General features: G+C 40.5%; 1 protein-coding gene across 1 annotated transcript; it reads right to left on the minus strand.

Moving 5' to 3' along the window:
• Positions 1-11,988: 11,988 nt before the first annotated feature.
• Positions 11,989-13,628, minus strand: LOC133023230 (ADP-ribosylation factor-like protein 4D). The gene is made up of 2 exons (XM_061090203.1): positions 13,037-13,628; positions 11,989-12,303 (listed from the first exon to the last, which is right to left on the minus strand). Exons 1-2 carry the CDS (start codon positions 13,478-13,480, stop codon positions 12,139-12,141), a joined length of 609 nt encoding a protein of 202 aa, XP_060946186.1. The 5' UTR covers positions 13,481-13,628; the 3' UTR covers positions 11,989-12,138.
• Positions 13,629-19,027: the final 5,399 nt, after the last annotated feature.

Genomic DNA, 19,027 nt, shown 5'->3' on the forward strand with positions numbered 1-19,027 from the left:
TGAACAGGGGCGGCTGTGGCTGAGTGGCGGCTGTGGTCGTCCTCCAACCTGAAGGTCAGCAGTTCGATCCCCAGTCTGACCCATCTGCATGCCAAAGTGTCCTTAGGCAAGATGCTGAACCCTGAATGGCCCCCCATAGAATAACAAAGTGCATCCATCTCTGTGTTAATGGGTGAATGGAAAACTGTACTGTAAAGCGCTTTGAGTTGTCATCAAGACTAGAAAAGCACTATATAAATCAATTAAACCATTTATCTGTCTGTATTCAGCCTGTAATTATGACCCTGACAAATGCTCCAGCAGCAGTGATGAGCCAGCGTCTTGCTACTCCCTGAAGATTCTGCAGAGGGAAGATGTTTTCCTGCAGACAGTAGGTCCCACACATTCAAACTGACACCAATTATACAGCACCAATTCCAAGTCTTTCGCTCTATGTCTTTATTACACCACTTCCTCAATCCTATCAGTCATTCTTTCAATTACATAATACACTTCCTCTCCACCCCACCCACTTCTTCCTTACTACTGTCCATCTCACTTTCCTCTTCCTCACTGCTCCACACACTGATATGAGGAGAGAAAAGAATAATAGAGTCATACATTGAGAAGAGCAGAAGTTCTTTGGACCAGAAACTTTTATATTTCTTGGTGTGTTCTATAAATTTAGTGCAGGTTCTTCGTAATGAAGGTAATAAATATGAATTAATTAAATTATATTGAGTAAGATCTATCAAATTTTATTTGTACAGCCCATATTCACAAATCACAATTCACTAGCATGGACCACACCAAGACAGTGTAACGTTTGAATCTTTTAATGGAAATTCAGGCTGCATTCGATTTTATGAATGGATGTGAAATTGTCGAACCTTACACCCCGGCCCGTCCATTCCGCTCTGCATCTGCCAATCGGCTTGCTGCTCTCTCACTAAGAGCTAACCACTCAACAAAATCATGACTGTTTGCTGTCCTGGCTCCTAAATGGTGGAAAGAGTTCCTCAATGACATCAGGACAGCAGAAAGTCTATACATCTTCCACCGCAGACTGAAGACACATCTCTTCCGACCTATACCTTGGATACAAAAAAAATATATGTATACATATTTAGTGGCACTTCTATATTGCACTTACATGTAGCACTTTGTTGTTTGGCTTTTACGAAGCAAATTGTACTTACTTGATTCTTGTTGTTCTGGGTTTGTACCCTCATGGTTGAATGCACTTATTGGAAGTCGCTTTGGATAAAAGCTTCAGCTAAAAAAATGTAATGTTATGTAATGTCATCGTTTTCGAAACATGTAACTGTTCATGTAATTGATGAAAACACAGATTAAAGTAAAGGAGGATTCAGACGAAGTTTGCTGGACTTGGTGTTGTAAAAATCTTTGCGAAGTAGGGAAATTGCAAGGATTTTCAATTAAAGACAAAGGTTTAAGCCGAATGATTAAGCAATCCAATGTCTCTCTACCTGCTTCCGAGGCTGCCAAATTAAAGTTTTTAAATTAATGCTGAGGTTTTCAAGTGAGATTTTAATGTACGCCTTAAGGCTCCAGTATGCTACTCTGACCCCGTGGCGTGCGGAGGGACGCACGGATCCCACGGACTATTTTTCATTTATGCTTCTCAATTGCGTTAAGTGTCCAATAAGCAGTTTCAGTTAACTGAGGAGTTGAATTATCATTCACAAGGAGCATTATAGATAAGAATCCTTGTTACTTTCCACAAGCAGGTTATGTCTAACGTTTTTATCTATTATTTAGCAGGATTACGAAAAACCTGATGGATGGATTACCACAGAAATCTGGGATATTTAGATGACTGATATTTTTTAGTGTGGACAATTTCTGATCTTAGAGATCCGATCACATTTGGCCAGCTTAAGTTCTTCAATTGTATTGGATTTGGCTGCAACACTGTTTACCCCTGAAACGCCAGAAGTGTTTTGTGGAGTCAAACACTTCACCCGCCCCTCCATCAGCATAGTGGTGAGTAGATCATTTTTGGGTGAACTCTCCCTTTAATACCAGATGTGCACAGGGAACCTAGAACCTGACAAAGTAAAAAGTGTGAGTCTGTGTCAAAGAAAATTCACAGAGCAGATTAGTGATATGGAACAAGATACTGACAAAACCCTGATGTTTCATATTATGGAAGGTTTCCTGTGTTTGTCAGCCATGCATGGCTTTTCCAAAGGTGAACACTTATGTGAGGACGTAGTTTTGGCTTTAAATTCAGATAAAGATATGCTGGCCGTAACAGTAACCTTATATAACTATTTTAATTTATTATAGTCAGAACAATCAAATTAATCCTGCACATCAAAGACATCATCAGGACTTTAAGGTGATTTTAATGACATTAAATGCTTAATTGCTTTACCTGTTTAAATTTGTCTGATCCCCTCACTGCACCAGAGTCAAACAGAAATCTGTAAAGATTTTTTCTATTGTGTCCTTTATCCCAATCTGGATCCAAGACTGTACCATTCCGTAACACCTTTAGAGAGAGAGGAGCAGAATTTATACCTACAACGATTTTTTTCAGTCTAGACATTATTTGGTATTCTTGTTGCACCACTGGTTAATCTGAAGTAACCTGACATCAACCCACAGTCCTCCATATCCTGGTACTCCTCTCAACTGTTCGGTAATCATTGCGTGCCTGTGTCTTCTCCTCCAGAGGGCAAAGAGAGGGGGGGGCAGGGTGATGGAGAGTCCACCAGATCTCCTCCAATGAGCTGATAAAGTAGAGATGTGCATCCACACCACACATTTCTCTCTGCCGCTGTGAAGCACAAACGTCCAGCATAACTGATATTATTCTGCTATCAACTGTATTGAATATAAATTAAAATAAATTCTACTAAATAATCTTTTGTGATCTGTGTGAAGTAATTTTAAAGGCATATCTTGCTCAAGTTGTTAATTCTGTTAATTGTGTGTCTAAATACTGGAGACACACTCTTCTCCTCTCTTAGTCTGTCTGTCTCTGGCACAAAAGAGAGCGAGAGAGAGGGGATAAGCTGAGTCATCCTATCTGAGAGCTCCCTCTCTCTCTCACACACACACGCACACACACACCCACAGACACACACACAACACCCACAAACACACACACAGAGTCTTGTCTACATGAACTCAGAGAACAATACCTTGACTTAGACTAGTAACCTTAACTATAATAACTGTTTGCCAAACTAAATCTAACCTAAACGGAAACTTTTATAGTGTGTAGTTTCAATAGGATTATTCAGGTTTGTGGTTTGCACATGTGGTATAAGAATTTCCAGACTGTTCCTTCAAACTGGTTTCCTGTATGAGTGTATGTGCATGATATTTATTCGCTATAGATGTGGGGGTGGTTAGTACAGATCAGAGACAATGATGAGCCATAGTTCTGCAGCCTTTAACAGACAAACAACCTTTCACACCAGACCAAACTGAAGGAAAAGAGAGAAGAGGAGACTGCGATGAAGAGGCTACTGCTGCAGGCGAACACAAACACACTGTTATCTGTAAAAAAATAAGGCTGCAGTAAATGAACTCCGTGGTAAGAAGAATTGGACATTTGCCCTGTAGCCTGCGTCGATTTGTGAAGTCTCTTTTGTAGTGGTCAAAAAACCCAGTAACACCAAGTAACATTTGGCTTTTGTCTGCAATGGGGAGTAATCATTCCCGGGTCAAATTACACTGTGCACAGGATTTATAGGCAGTCGTAGAAATGAGACACCCAGATGAATGCTCCATTTTGGCAAGACTGCAAAGTAAGAGTGACTCAGTTTTTGGTGCACATTGGTCATCGACATGATGCACCGGGGGGAATGAAAACCAGTGGCAAACTCCTCCATTGGCAACATAGGAAAGGAGTCAATTGCATTTAGTAGGTTTAGCACCGTTAAAAGAACTTGAGTTTACCCGCTAATTTTGGTACCAACAACGTAATTCACACTACTATAAACTCTGTCAATTAAGAAAAAAAAAATCAGCTTGTGATTACAAATAACATTTGAATAATTCTAAAAGAGAACGATTTTGCACGCTGTGAATGATTTAATGTTTCATTAGGAAAAAGTCTGGCACAAAGGGGAAAGACTGACTGCAGTAGGAGTATCATACTTGAAGGGCATGGTTGACTATACTTTGATTTTAGACATGAAATCAATGGAGGTGTCCTCACATAGATTCAAATCCTGCTCACTGCACTGTGTTGTTCAAGTGCTTCTTTCCTGGCTCATTCTACAGTTAGCTTTATATACGAGATTTCATACTCTGCATGTAAAGGAGGAATTGCAAAGCAGGTCCAAGTCAGTTGTCATCAGGAACAGTTATCTATTGACAAATACTTCAAACCTTATAGTTACACTCAGCAACTGACTGGATATGTGAAGATAAAGGTGATGCCTTCAAGCAGGGGAGATGATAAAATGGTATCAAAGCACAACCAGCTAAAAACTTTTGCTCTTTTGACTTTTGATGTCAAATCTAAATTTTTTTATTTACATAGCCCATATTCACAAATCACAGTTTGTCTCAGTCCTCAACAAGAATAAGAAAAAAAAACACATTTGCACTATAACAGAGGGGAAAAAAACATCACGGTCACCACGGTGACCACAATCCACCCCATCATGATCTTCAATTTGGCCACAGCAGCAACCCCAGGAGCCGCAAACGATCAAGCACAAGGGCGTGAGCAGACGAGAATAAAAAGTACAAAAAGCTGCAGGTCTGCTGGCCAGCAAGTCACATCAAGTCCAAATAAACAATCCCCAAATGTGCGTTTGGAGAATAATTTTGATTAAAATCATGAGAGTGGATTGTTGTGCTTTGGAGTTGTTTAGCAGCTAGTGGCACAGGACATACTGCACATACATGAGGAAAGAATGGAATCCATTAAATATTAGAAAGTTCAAGATGGATGTGTCCTGGAATCATGAAAGAAGGTGAAAGTTAAAAGAGGCAGTTTTTTTACAACTGGACAAAGCAGAAGCTCAAATCCACCAGTGACATTTTCACTTAACAGTAAATCATCAAGCAGAATAAAAAACAGTCTGAATTTACATTTCACTTTATTGATATTATACATATTTCGCTATATTACTATATTTATTTAATTATTTCTGACTTTGTAAATGAACATTTTGACGATTGTTTCTTGAAGTCATGTATAGTGCAAGCTCCTTGTTATCTCACAAAAATACATCGATAGTTTATCCTAGCACCAAATAAAAAAGAGGAACACAGTACTGGCGCAGAAACAGGCAGTTTCGCTTCTTCATGTTATTAATTCACATATTTTAATGACATGATGTTTTTTTTCTTCTTTTTCTGAGAAGACGACAAATGTTGTGATCACATGTGACACATTTTTGTGAATTAACTGATAGAGTAATTTCCCTAATAGTGATTGAGCTCCAAGTAACATGTGAATTTCTTTCTTGACCATAAATATTTAATCTCTACACAACAGGTCAGCCAGCCCAACCTGAATCCACCCTGAAACTAAAAACACACTGATCTGCACTGTTCGTTCTACTCTCATGCCTGCAGGGATGCCACTGTATACCTACAATAGCCTGTTTCTAAAACATGCATTCAGCTGATAGGTGGGTGGGACACTGGAACAACCCTTTGACGTCAGTCCGGCTCCTCTGCCTTCTGTGACATATCAACTGTTTGAAGCTCAGTAGAGTAAAAGACAATAGAGAATGAGATGAGCTACAGGGAGCAGTGTTGTCATACCAGCTTACTGTTACCTGACTAACCTGATACAGCTGGATTTTCAGGTATGTATGCTGTGACTCAGGCCCATTGGAATTTAATAAAGAGGGGTGTTTACTGACAAATAGTTTTGTAAAAGTATAGGCCACATGTTTGTAATACTGGATCACTCTATCCTCCAGTTTCTTGTGTGTAATAATCAAGAGTCAGAAATGTGTGTGAAGCCTCTGGAGAAAGGTGAAAAGGAAATCATGGCTGCATTTAGCATGAAAGGCTTCCGACAGGTTCTCGATAGCAACAGCTGTGTTGGTGGTGGCTTAAGTGTGGACTTCGTGAGCTGTCTACCGTCATTTAGAAAAAGTAAAAGTATCGGTTCTGGCACTGTTTAGGCACCAGTATCATTTCAAAAGTAAAGATGTAACGTCCAAACAATAGGCTACCCAACCTTATAGCCCTTTCCCCGATTATTATAAGGCTACTATCAGTTAGCTTAGCTTAGGACAAAGACTTGAAAAAGGGGGAACCAGCTACCTGGCATTGTTAAAATGTAACAGGATCCACATACCAACACTTCTAAATCTCATTGTTTAAATGTGAAGTTTTATTTATTTAATCATACAAAAACCGAAATGAAAAGACAAGGTTGTATTGACTGCATTGTGGGAAATGTAGGACCCTGTGTTTTTTAAAGATCACACAAGGCACAATAAATCAACATGGCTTCACCTCTCCTACTGCATTTCTCTTAGATTTTTGAAAGTGCAATATAAGATAGCTTGAGAAAACTTTAAATGAGACTGAAATGCTTATCTTTTAAGGAGAGTGAGAAGGAAACAGTCACATGATCCAACCTTTTAGAATAAACTAGAGCCAAGAGAATGGTTTATGTTTAATATTACAGCGATAATAGAAAGAGCAGCAGAGGTGGCTTTGCCATGTGTCCACGTGTTTAAACCATGTGGCACTGTGATGAATGAGAAAATAAAGCTAAGACCAAACAGTATCTGAATGGCCTTGTAAGATAAGCAAGATGCCTCACAGCTGGAATGTGGTTTGATTAGTATCTGTAAGTGTGTCAGAGCAGCACATAGCTGAAATCCTTGACATAGCAGCACATAACAATTAGACCCTTCCCTGAAATAATATTTTTCTCACCGGTTAAAACAAGTCGAGGTCACTTGTCCCCAGCCTTGTGTTCAAGTTGTGGCTGTGAGATAAAACAAAACTAGTTTAGACGGTGATAATAGCTTATTATGATGTCGGGGCACTTTAAACAAAATCACGTGATCGTTTTCCGCTTTACCTCCTGATCCACAGCCGCCCGAGCTTTCACTTGTGTGTTGGAGTCTAGGATAGAAGTTGTTCTCTTAGTACACATAAAAAAAAGCGAAATTTTACACCGGCACACACATGGCCATTGTATAAGTATTGTCATGTGATATATGTTTTCAGGTGTGGTAGCACGGACAGGGATTATTTCTAATACAGAGCTATAACGCTCGTCTGGAAGAAGATATTTTTAGTTTTAAAGCACTGGTTTGAAAGAGAAACTAATTAGTGTGGATAAAACAGAGGTGAGAGACAGCCTGGTAAATAAACTTGAGACAAGCAGATGACCACAGAGGCAGACAGAGCAAGACTCCTCAGTTTGAAATAAAAAGTTAAAGGTAGATGAAAGCCGGCTCTTCTTCGTGTCATACACGGACAAATCCATCAGTCAGTGACGGGTTATACTAGTGATCATAGTTTCGGATCTCTTCTGCCAAGTGCTCTTCTATTTGGTCCATATTCGTTCTTCTAAATCTTCCGCCGGTTCCGGGCTTGAAACCAGAAATGCGACTCCGGAAAGGATGTAGTTAGCAGACCAATCACAGCCTTGCCGGCTACGTGAGGCTTGCGGAGCTTTGCCGTCTAGTTAGAAAAATTGGGCGACGCACATAAGCACGTAAGAAGGGATACTTAAGCACATAAGGGGCCCGGAAGGGCTCTTGCGCTTCCGGGCCTGTGAAACGCAGAAGCATGCGCCAGCCTTTAGGTGCCAAGTGCCAAGATGAAAGAGAGAGGACCAAGAGGAAAGAAAAATGTCCAATAGACTGATGAACACACCACAACAGAAAGAAAGAGAAAGATTTAATGGCAGAACAGGATGAGAAGGCTCTCGGTCTTAAGACTCTTCTTCTGGTGGGGTTTCCTGCCCATACTGCTGACTCACTAATCCTGCTTCTTACTTATTGCTTCAACAGCTGAATAACAATAGGAGGGCGGCTCCAATCAGGATAATTGGATTGACTGAGCAGTAACTGGGCATGGGAGGGTTTGAACAGTGACTTATAGACCAATAGAGGTGGGTAGGGTCAAAACATCTTCAAAACAAAGGGCACGCTGTAAGCTAAGACAGACAATAAATTCCAAAAGGAAAGAACCATATATTCACAACTGCAGTGTAGTGCATAATAGCCAATTGTGAGGACAGTGATATAAAAGGCCGACCTTAGCCTTATTACAGTTTGAAACAACTGGATGAATTGCATGGAAAATTACTTTTTGAAAAAGTTAACGCTGTTTCTGTCTGTGTACCCAACAAGCAACTTTCACAATTCTGTTATGGAGTAAGGTGAGAGCTAACTGTAATGTTGGCCTAAGCTGCTATGGCAAAAAAACGGAGACAACCCCAAGTTATGCTCACCAAATGTATTTATTTGACATAACAAAGAAAACCTTTGATGAACATCAGACTCGCCTCTAGTTTTCTGTTATCTTTATTTCATTATATTTTCATCCAAAAGATTTATTTGTCAAAGAAAATATAGCTTCATTCTCTAAAAGGGTCCAGTAAGTTCCCCCAAAAAACTATTCTTAAGCAAACGTTACTCAAACAGCAAGAAATAGTGCACTTCTTGGAACAAGCAAAAATATATAATTAAAAACACATTTTGGTTTTCTAGTATCAAGTTTTGGTGGTCCCAAGTCAGGCAGTTTCATGTGTATTCACTGTAAGTTCCAGGGTGAAGAAGAGAAACATATTATAGGAAGGAATATTAGCTGATCGACATTATATAGAACAGTCTAATAGAACAAGTCAGGAATTGATATATTATTTACATTTTTTAAGGCTCTTTCAATGGTCTTGATGTAAATTTTCACATTAAGATAATTAAGATATTGTGAGTTGTTCAATTAACTTCAGCATCAAAGCAGATCAAATAAACATCCTAAATAGGAATAAATCTGGTGTCTCAAATGACTTAAACAGATTTATATTTCCCTGCTATCAGCAACAGAAAGGAGAAGTGCTCCTGACGTCATGGAAGCTGATCTGTATCTCCTGCTGAATGAACTCTGCAGGGCAAAACCACCTGAAACAGTTCAGTAATATGAGTCTGAACACTTGATATGTTATATGGCAGAGTAAATAAGGTGAAGCACAGAAGGTGAGATGGGTAATAATAGTAGAGAGATGTGTGGGAGATCTTATGATGAAAACCTGGCCTGAGGACACTGACATGACACCTGTTTGATCCACATAGGACAAGGAATACAGATACACAAGGTCAACATATCTGCACAAGCTTAAGAGTTTCACTCACTTCACTGATATGTATCTTTAAGAGTTAAATTCACAAGGTCAACTAAATGAGGGCAACACCTCAATAATTAATGGATGTCCTACGTTAATACAATAAACCTTTTTTCGTAGAGAGATATTAACCAAAAATTAAGCATTTCTTAATGCTAAATGAGTAAGATTCTACAACATTTTGAGAATGAAGTCAAATTTATATTTATATCCTTTGCATTTGTCCATTAGCAGGTATTTTAGTTTGTGGTGCACCTCGTCCAAGTCTGTGTAGTTTCTCCTCCTGAAAACCATCTCCACAAACTCATTCTCCTTGTTACTAATTAGATTGCGAAGAACTATTTCCACAATTCATCTGCTCTCAGCATTTTGTAGAGGCAGTCATATGCACTTGTGTTAGTTTGATATATACTCAAGTACTTACTTTTTCTTAACATTTTGACTTTTACATTACATTACACTTCATTTAGCTGAAGCTTTTAGCTGAAGCTTTTATCCAAAGCGGCTTACAATAAGTGCATTCAACAATGAGGGTACAAACTCAAAACAACAAAAATCAATAAAGTACAATTTTCTTTAAGACTTTATTCTCGAAATGCGAAAGATCTACCTCTTGTTATTTTTCTCATGCCAACTGTGCCTGTTTTGAAAAGTCTGACTTTGCTTTATTACTTTTCCTGTCTGTGGTTTATACACTTCTCAAAGAAATGAAGGGAACACTTAAATCTCACAAAATGACAGAAACCAAAATCATCAACCCATTGAGGGCTGGATTCAAATCCACACCAGAAAATCCAAGTAAAACATTTTAATCACAGGCTGATCCAACCTACTTGAATTTCATCAAAACAACTCAAAATTTTACTCAGTAGTGTGTATGGCCTCTGCCTGCCTGTATGCACTCTGGACATAATCTGTCCGTGCTTCTGCTGATTTGGCCGATTGTGTCCTGATGGATCTCATCCCAGACCTGTAACTGGGCATCAGTGAGCTCCTGGACAGTCTGTGGCAGTATTTAGCGATGTCAGATGCACCGATACATAATGTCCCATAGGTGCTCAATTGGATTAAGGTCAGGGGAACGTGAGGACCAGTCAATGTCATCAATGTCTTCATCATCCAGGGACTGCCTACACACTCTGGCCACATGAGGCCGGGCATCGTCCTGCACCAGGAGGAACCCAGGGCCCACTGCACCAGCATATGGTTCGACAATCGCTCTGAGGATTCCATCCTTGTACCTAACATCAGTCAGGAAACCGTTGGCTATGACAGGTAGGTCTGTGCAACCCTCCAAGGATATGCCTACCAAGACCATCACTGACCCACCAACAAACCTCTCATGCTGGATGATGTTATAGGCAGCATAACGTTCCCCACGGCATCTCCACTCATACACGCCTGTCACATGTGTTCAGTGTTGTGAACCTGCTCACAAGGTTGGTCAGAAACATGCAAACCAGCATCGAGGTAATCTTGTAGAGCTCTACCAGTGCTCCTCCTGGTCCCCCTCCCACAAAGGAGCAGATACCGCTCCTGCTGCTGAGTTGATGCCCTTCTACGGCCCCGTCCAACTCTCCTCTTGTAACGGCTGGTCTCATGGTATCTCCACCACGCTCTTGACACTGTGCTTAATCGTATTAAAGGGGTATTTTTTATTGGCCATTGGTCCCTGGTCGATCAATGTGAAGCCTGTTGCCAGAAACCTTGAGTACTGTTTAACACAAAACTAAACTTTGAAGCACAAATTAAAGAGGTAGTCCAGTCCTGCAAATCAGAATCATCTCCAAAATTAAACCTACACTTTCCTAACCTGACTTGGACAAAGCAGTCTGCATACTTGTTTTCTTCAAATGCACTCTTCTCAGGCATAAGCCATAAGTCAGATAGAGTAGTATTAAGAAACATGTAATTTTTACCAATTTAGCTTTTCAAAACGATGGCCCCAATTTAATTGTAAAACCTTGTTCTTTGGCCACTTAGGTCTTAATATGACACCTAATACAAAGATACACGTTTCAGCAAATAAATGCCAAAGTTGCTCAATAATTTATTTGTTTGTTAACATTTTACAAAACAATATGTACATAATGTAAAAACTATTTCTTGTTTGAACTTAACTAACCAACCATTCATCCATTCAACCCTGAAACACACCGAAACTGTGACAAGAAGGTGGGAAAAGTCGGGTGGCTGGATTCAGCAGCTTCAGTGTGCTTCTGTAAATATCTCTGGCGGCACGTCTAAATGAACAGTGGGCAGTTTCCAACCCACAATAATTACAAGCCTTCTTTTGATCTACAAAAGTGTCACTTACTATTCCCGGGCAAGTTATTCAGGTGAACATCATGCAACATGAAGAATTACAGTAACATTGAAACGTGCTGGGAGTAACAGGAGCTAATCTCAGACAACCTGCAGGTTAATGTTGGAACTACAAGTTTATACAAACAGTGGTAAAAAATATCCTTCAATGGTGGGCTTAGTGTTCATCATATATTGCACTGGATTGCTCTCCCTTGTTCCCTCTGGAGCTGTGTATGCCTCCACCATCCTCATTTCAGGATGAGAGGTGTGTGTGTGTGTGTGGGGGGGGGGGGGGGGGCGCCTGAGAAAATCAGACAATCCCAAAGGAAGCAGGTCTGTCAAAGCAGATGAAGGAAGGTGTTGACAATGGGTGCAGACTTCAGAGTTGGAAATTGGTTGGAAACAATGCAACTCTCCTGAAGGACTGCCAGCCTTCCCTTGGTTTCACCCCCGAGAGCTGCATTTTCATAGACAAGCAGAGGCTCAGGAAGTAAGCTCTATCCCCTACATCACTGGAGTCCTCATGCCCTCCCTCATCTCTTCTTCTTGCTGTGCCGCAGCATCTTCTTCCTCTTCAGGATCATTTCGTAGAGTTTCTCGAGGCCAGGCTGCAGACCCTGACCATCCAGCGCCGAGCATCCCTGCGTGTGGTGCAGTGTGGACGAGCTCAGCTCATGGAGGGCCAACACCTTCTCTACCTGAAACACAAGACACAGGAGACTGTTACCACCTAACTTTCATTCACCCTCGCAACCCTGTACCATTGAAGAAATAAGATGTGTGTTTGAAGGACTGGCTACTGACTCTCAGCTACGTAAAAAATATCCAGTTTTGTAGTATTCCCGCAAGATATATTAAAACATAATTCCATGCTCATTTGAGTTTGGTGTGTTTTTTTCTGGATTGCCAATGAAATCCTGTTACTTATTAGAAAGTGCCTGTGGTTCTGAATTCTCAGGGGTATTATCCTGAGGTAATTAAATAAGTAGTAGTTAAATTAATTAAACTACTGGCGTAGTCACTCAATCAAAATTGGACCAAAACGTTCATGTCACACATGCAGTGACTATAAAATAGATTTAATGTGTAGTGTTTACAATAAATACGGCTTGTCCTAGGTCTGAATATAATTAAGGAATTTGATGACATGTTTTGTCGTGTTGAAGAAAAATTTGTTTTGTACAGCTGTGGTATCGTGGTTCTCTTTTATCGCCAAACAAGATTATGGATGTTCATATCATGGTTTCAGTCTTGTAATAAAATTGTTTATCTCCCATGGAATGAATTGCTCAATTTCAAAATGATCTTTCAACTACAAGAACAGATTGTTTGTTTTGTTGTAACAACAGCCCTAAACCCGAAGCTTCAGATTAAAGAAGCTGGAACCCACTGTACACAACAATATCAATGTACTAATGTCACAATAATCACCTCTGTAGCTGACATGGCTCCATCTAGGTCCTGTTTGTTTGCCAGAACCAGTACGGGCACCCCCTGGTTCTCCGCTGAACGAGCAATCCTGTGGAGCTCCACTTTGGCCTCCTCCATGCGCTCAGCCTCGACCGCATCCACCACGAATACCAGCCCCTCAGTCCTCCTGGTATACGACTTCCAGAGGGGCCTCAGTTTATCTTGTCCGCCAACGTCCCACACCTGGAAGGTGGTGCTGTTGCTTTTGGCGCTTCCCATGGGTACCTTAATCCGCTCCATGTTGAAGCCCTTGGTGGGGATCGTCTCCACAAACTCCTGCAGCTTGAGCCTGTAGAGGAGGGAGGTTTTCCCTGCAGAGTCCAAACCAATCACCACCACATGCAGCGACTGGAAGCTGGGGAGGAATGTGGTGTTGGGGGCGATTTCTGTTAACTGGTTCCCCATGTTTAGTTGCTGTGAAGTACAATAATCCGTCCGTTGATGGTTAGTCCCTTAAAATCCCACTATCCCTTGGTCTTCTTCAGTCTTCCTCTCTGTGACTGTGTGTCCTTGTCCCTCAGAAAAGTTTATTGCCAGAGGCTTTGAAGGTAGCAGGAGGGACAGGGTGGAGTCTTCTTGGCTGGGGAGCTGCTCACACTCCAGGTCTCACTTCAAAGACTGATGGGGGGGGGGATGCAGGGGACAGTCAGTCGGCTGCAGTCACTGAGGACCTGGAGATTAAAAAGAGAGGGGGAGGAAAGCATGGGTCAGCTTTCTTTTCTTTTTTAAACAAAGCACTGGGCTGTCAGTAGACCAGCAAGCTTTTCAGTACAGCCTTACGATTAAAGGACATTAATAAACCCAAGTTTTACTTGTACAAGTTTTACAAGTTGGATAGCATGGATTAATGTAAACAAAGAATACACTTTATTCTTTCAGTGAAACACTTAGGTAAGTGCCGAAATTATGAGTTCACATCCTCGCTTGTATGTGGCGTAATTGTAATTCTGCACAAGGAGAGCATTAAAAAGAAAAGTTTCTGTAAACTTCCGGGGAGCTTCTGTCCTGACTGCACAGTGAGACAATCTAAGGAGCTGTGTTGTCTGTAGCTGCAGAGAAGAGGAAAAACTACTCTGGAGAGAAATGCTGCCATGGCTGTGCTGGCTTTGGTAGCACAGCCGATGTTAAATAAAAAGCACAACGAAGGCTTTCAGAACATGTCGAATTGTTAGAAACAACGAGTTATATTCCAGTCAGGAAGTTAAAATCTTATTTTCAAAAGTATAGTCCCTCTCTGTGCTCGTCGCGGCGGAAGAGTTCTGGTGTCGCTACAACAAATTCAACAAACAGAGCTGGTTTTGCCTTTCTGTTTAAACATGTTTTAAACGTGTCTCACCTGTCGCCGCCTCAGAGCTTCTTACACCAGTCAACATTGTTTACGCGCCACCAAGACTATATCCCCCAAAAAATTATAATTGGCGTCGAAATAATCCCGACGTGTCTTCAGAGCCGCAGCGCGAAGGGAAGAAACGTCAGCTCCGCCGGGTGTCCCACTGAATACTGCGAGAGACAGAGAGGCAGCGCCGATGAAGACACCACCAACCCCCGCTACTGACGTAAGCGGGGCGGGAGGGAGAGAGGGAGGGAGGAAAGGAGGGAGAGAGGGAGGGAGAGTCAGAGGCTGCTGCTGGAGGAGGATCAATCACTGCAGGCAGGTAGCGCTGCAGCGCCCCCTCTCCTCCACACCAATGTCTACATCAGGGCCGTGCAAAGACATTTCGGGGGGTCTGGTACCCAAGGGATAAGATAAAATCCATTAGTTCACAGTGCGGAAATTCAACAAGCAGCAGAAAGAGATCATTCAACAAAAGACATTGCAATAATACGTGCAATACTTTTAAATGTGGGTCATATAAAAAATATATAAATAAATTAAAAAAAATACAATTGTTAAGAGAAAGTGAAGTAATAAGGACACCCCTCTTATGTTCCCTTTCTACAAATGACAGACAGAGATTTCTAGAATTATTAGACAAATTAAATGATATTAATGATCCCTGTCTTATCTCCCATTTCTACTTTGTTAATAACCGATGTGTACCATCATTTTAACTTTTGGCTGCTTTCTCAAACAGTACAAATAACGTTTAACAGTATCTATGTCTCAGTATCTGAATAATCACAACTTCCATTAACATTAAAAAATGCCAAAAGACATTGTATCCATATCCATATATTGTTTCTGAAACCAGGATATGATGTTTACATGTGCAAAACATCATCGGGATAATAGTGTGCATATAAATTAGTAGCTTATGATTCAATAAATGCAATAATATTGTTGAAAACATTGTAACACAATAGTCTATCGAATATTTAGCTTAAATGATATATAAATCTCTTCTAATAAGCTTTAGGGCTTTTTGGACAAAGTGTCTCAGCTCAACAGAAGAGACAAATATGCTTTTCGATAGCGGACATTACAGCTAACAACTTGGGGAAATTACTTTGGAAGAACTGTTGACGTGGATGACATCCTGAGCACTAGTGCCCTGGTACATTTTCATGAGAGATGTCCTTTTATGGATGCTCATAAAGTAATTGTCAAGTAATTTTGTTATCACCATGGATTTAATTTTTCTTATTGTGTCAGAGACCATTGACAGACTGTTAAATGAGAGGCTGTATTGATTTGCGGAAGTTGAATGAACCAGACGCTTGTCCGGACGTGATGTCTTGAAATCGGCTGTCTTGCACTTTCGTAAAGTCCCTGAGGAGAAACTGGAGACCCTCCCGTTGCATACCAAAACATTTCCCCCATTCAAATGAATGAGAAGGCCTCTAAGTGCTGTGAGATCATCATTGGTCAGTATGAGCTATCTATGACATAATGGTTCATCTGTATTGATTTACATGGTAATGGTCTAGGCAGCTCCTACACTGATACCAGGTACGCAATATGTTAATGATGTGTGTGCCTGCAAATGTGTGTGCGTAGTGGAGGATGGGTGTGTGATAACCTATTGACAGACTGATTGGAGCCAGGCTGACTGACTGCTTGTTGAGAAGAACGGTGACATATGATATTAATAGAAGGGTTTTGAAAATGTTTATAACAGTGAGTTAGACAAAAACAAGTTCGATGACACATGACATTATTCCTCACACAGCCTTGTGGCGTGTTTTAACCTGTCATTGAAATGAAGACCAGTGTTGGCTGTAAAGGTCCTGATAATAGGGTGACACCGCAGACAGATGATCTGCAGATTCAGTGTGAAACTGACAATATCAGCATCAAAAAATCTGATACATGTCTATTGTGTGTGTATGTTTGTGAGACAGGCTGCAACACTTGAGTCAAATGTCCCTGTAGTTATCATGTTACATTTATTTAGGTCCCGAGCACGAGGATTATACTCTTAATGTGCTTTGTATGCAAAAATCTTAATTTGTAAAGTCACTAGCTACTATAGATAGAAACTAATAGTGGAGTAAAAAGTATTTAACCTATTAAAACTTATGGTGTAGATGTATAAAGTAACATTAAATGGCAGCAGTCAAGAAATGTGGTCCCTCAGATTTGGTTGTAATTGAGTAAAAGTACTTAGTTACATTCCATCATTGTTTCTCCCACACCCGTACAAATCAAGAACAACAATAATAGTATAATTACATATTTATAGGAATATATGATTCCATTTCAATTGTTCTATTCACATAGTCTATATCTAGTCTTGTAAATGGGTGACTGAAGTTTATGGGGGGGCAATTACACCTAGGGCACCCAAATGGTTAATCAAGCGACCAGTAGCTTCAAACTATTTCAGAACAAGGCTCTAATCTAAAAAAAAACTACCGCAACGCTGTTCATCAAGACTGAAGCCTCCAGCCCATTTGTGTCTCACCAGCAGTATTCGTTAAGTTTCGAAAGTCACAGATAGAATACATTTTCAAGTGAGACTGAATCTGATGCTCCTTTTTGGCTCAATTTAGGCTCCCTCTTCCTTCCTGTGGTAATCCAGAAGTGATGAAGTGCAAACCGAAACCAAACAGTGCAGCCATTAAGGCCTACTGTCTCAATGCCCAGGGTAACAGCACACTCTGTTGTCAGCTGGAGGCGACAGCAGCCATGATCTATGATCCAACCCCAGACTAGCCTCACTGTAAAGCGAACATATAAGGTGTGTTAATCGCCTGTAAAGCGCTTTGAGTTGTCATCAAGACTAGAAAAGCAATATGAAATACAGACTGATAAAGAATGATGACAAGTTACACAAGTCTTACTTCTGCAAAAAAGCCTTTTCCATATAGTTGCAATACATATTTTTGAGTCCAGTGTTTAAACAAGGGAAAGCTGCCACTGCAGCTGAAATTCCCAGTATAGGAGAAAGAGAAGTAGAGCTGAGGGGGAGCATTGACAAGGAGAAAAGCACGGGAATTGGGAGGAAAGTGCAGCTATATTGTGCAAAATTACATCTGTACGTGTGAGGGACTATGTTGGTGTTTTAAAACAAAAATGAAACACACGGCCACCTCATATCCAACTTACCATCCTAACTCAGCTCCTGAAAACAGCTACAACCGGCCGTTTGCCCGGAACATCAGGATCATCAGGAGTCATCATTTTCAGGATCAGGCCCTTTGCCATTTATCAGTAAGAAGGTGCTGATTGCAGAACAGGCAGGAGAAACTCCAACCTTTGTTAGACATGGTTTGTCCAGTGACAAAGGTACAAGAGTTAGAAAATAGTTATTACATTTGGGAAGTTGAGCTGCTTAGGAAGTGGACGCGTGTGGTTGTCAATGTGCCAATAGATCAGGTAACTCAGGTAGTGGTACTGTCCAAACTCTGTCCCTGAGGGTTGAAGAAAACATTGGATCAGTTGTTTCATTATTTCTTCTGGCCTCGCTTGAAGCGGGATGTCTAAGTATATTGTAAGCTGTGTCATATATGTCAGCTGACTGGAAAGCCCAATCAGAAGGTCAAGCCAGCTGATTGTGCCCAATTAAAGTAGTGGGGAACCTATTTTAGTACCTGCTTGTTGATTGTGTTGGTACTTTACATAAGAGTAAAAATGGTTATAGTTACTTGTTAACTGTAATTTGTTTCTTCATGCTATATGAAACTCTAGCCTGTCCTGAAAGCCCTAACTACTTCTATATCCACGTTTGTCCATCCAGGGATGATACAAACAGATCAGGGGAGTAACTTCTTCTCTCGACTCTCGTTTGCACATGTGCTAAAGCAGCTTTAGGTGAAACACAACATCTCAAGTGATTATCCAGAGTCAAGAATATTAACATTTTACTCACACAACCATGGCATGATTATAGCAGAGCTATAGAGAGTTCAACAGTACATGTGTAAAAGTACAATGTGCTGCTTTGTTAAAGGTAGTTGTTGATTTAAAACTTAATTCTGCATGTTGTGTGCTCAGTGTCTCTGTGACCAATGGAGTCGGTGAAAAAGGACATTTTTTCATACAGGAGCTTCTTCATTGTTTTATTCTTCAGTTGCATGTTTGAAACATCATGGCGAATCTAGCTTCATTTTGGCTCTGTTTTTTGTCAACTTTAATTAAATTCAGGCTGTTCAACATAAAATCTGCTTATTTGAGCTTTCTCTAACAAACACCCTCTGATTTAAATTGCCCATCCAGTATATATATATAAAACATACATATTGTGTCGTTTTATACTTGTATGAGTAACTGAGTTTATATTTGTTTTTGGTTCCTGTGTATAGACACCTTTTTTGATTGGTTGATGTAGCTTGTAGCTCAAGTACAAAGACGTTTAAAACCATGACATAGATGTCCGATGAGGCTTTATGTGCAAAATCTTGCCTTGTGAATAAACACATAGTCATCCTGACAGTAGGTAATATTCTAAAACAATACCTGAGCTCCTGGAGATTCTGGTGAAGGCTTTTGAGTTACTGAATGGTGAAGTCAAATGAGTGAAAAGATATAACGACAAACACACAATCGCACAGGGAAACGTATATGCACAT

The sequence above is a fragment of the Limanda limanda genome, chromosome 17 (genome assembly GCF_963576545.1).
Source record: "Limanda limanda chromosome 17, fLimLim1.1, whole genome shotgun sequence".
NCBI classification, from domain to species: domain Eukaryota; kingdom Metazoa; phylum Chordata; class Actinopteri; order Pleuronectiformes; family Pleuronectidae; genus Limanda; species Limanda limanda.

What these genes read in the sequence shown, in the direction of transcription:
- LOC133023230 (XM_061090203.1), bottom strand. Translation starts at nt 13,480, where the DNA reads ATGGGGAACCAGTTAACAGAAATCGCCCCCAACACCACATTCCTCCCC. An exon ending in GAGCCATGTCAGCTACAGAG is followed by an intron (nt 12,304 to 13,036) that starts GTGATTATTGTG and finishes CTTGTGTTTCAG; the next exon opens with GTAGAGAAGGTGTTGGCCCT.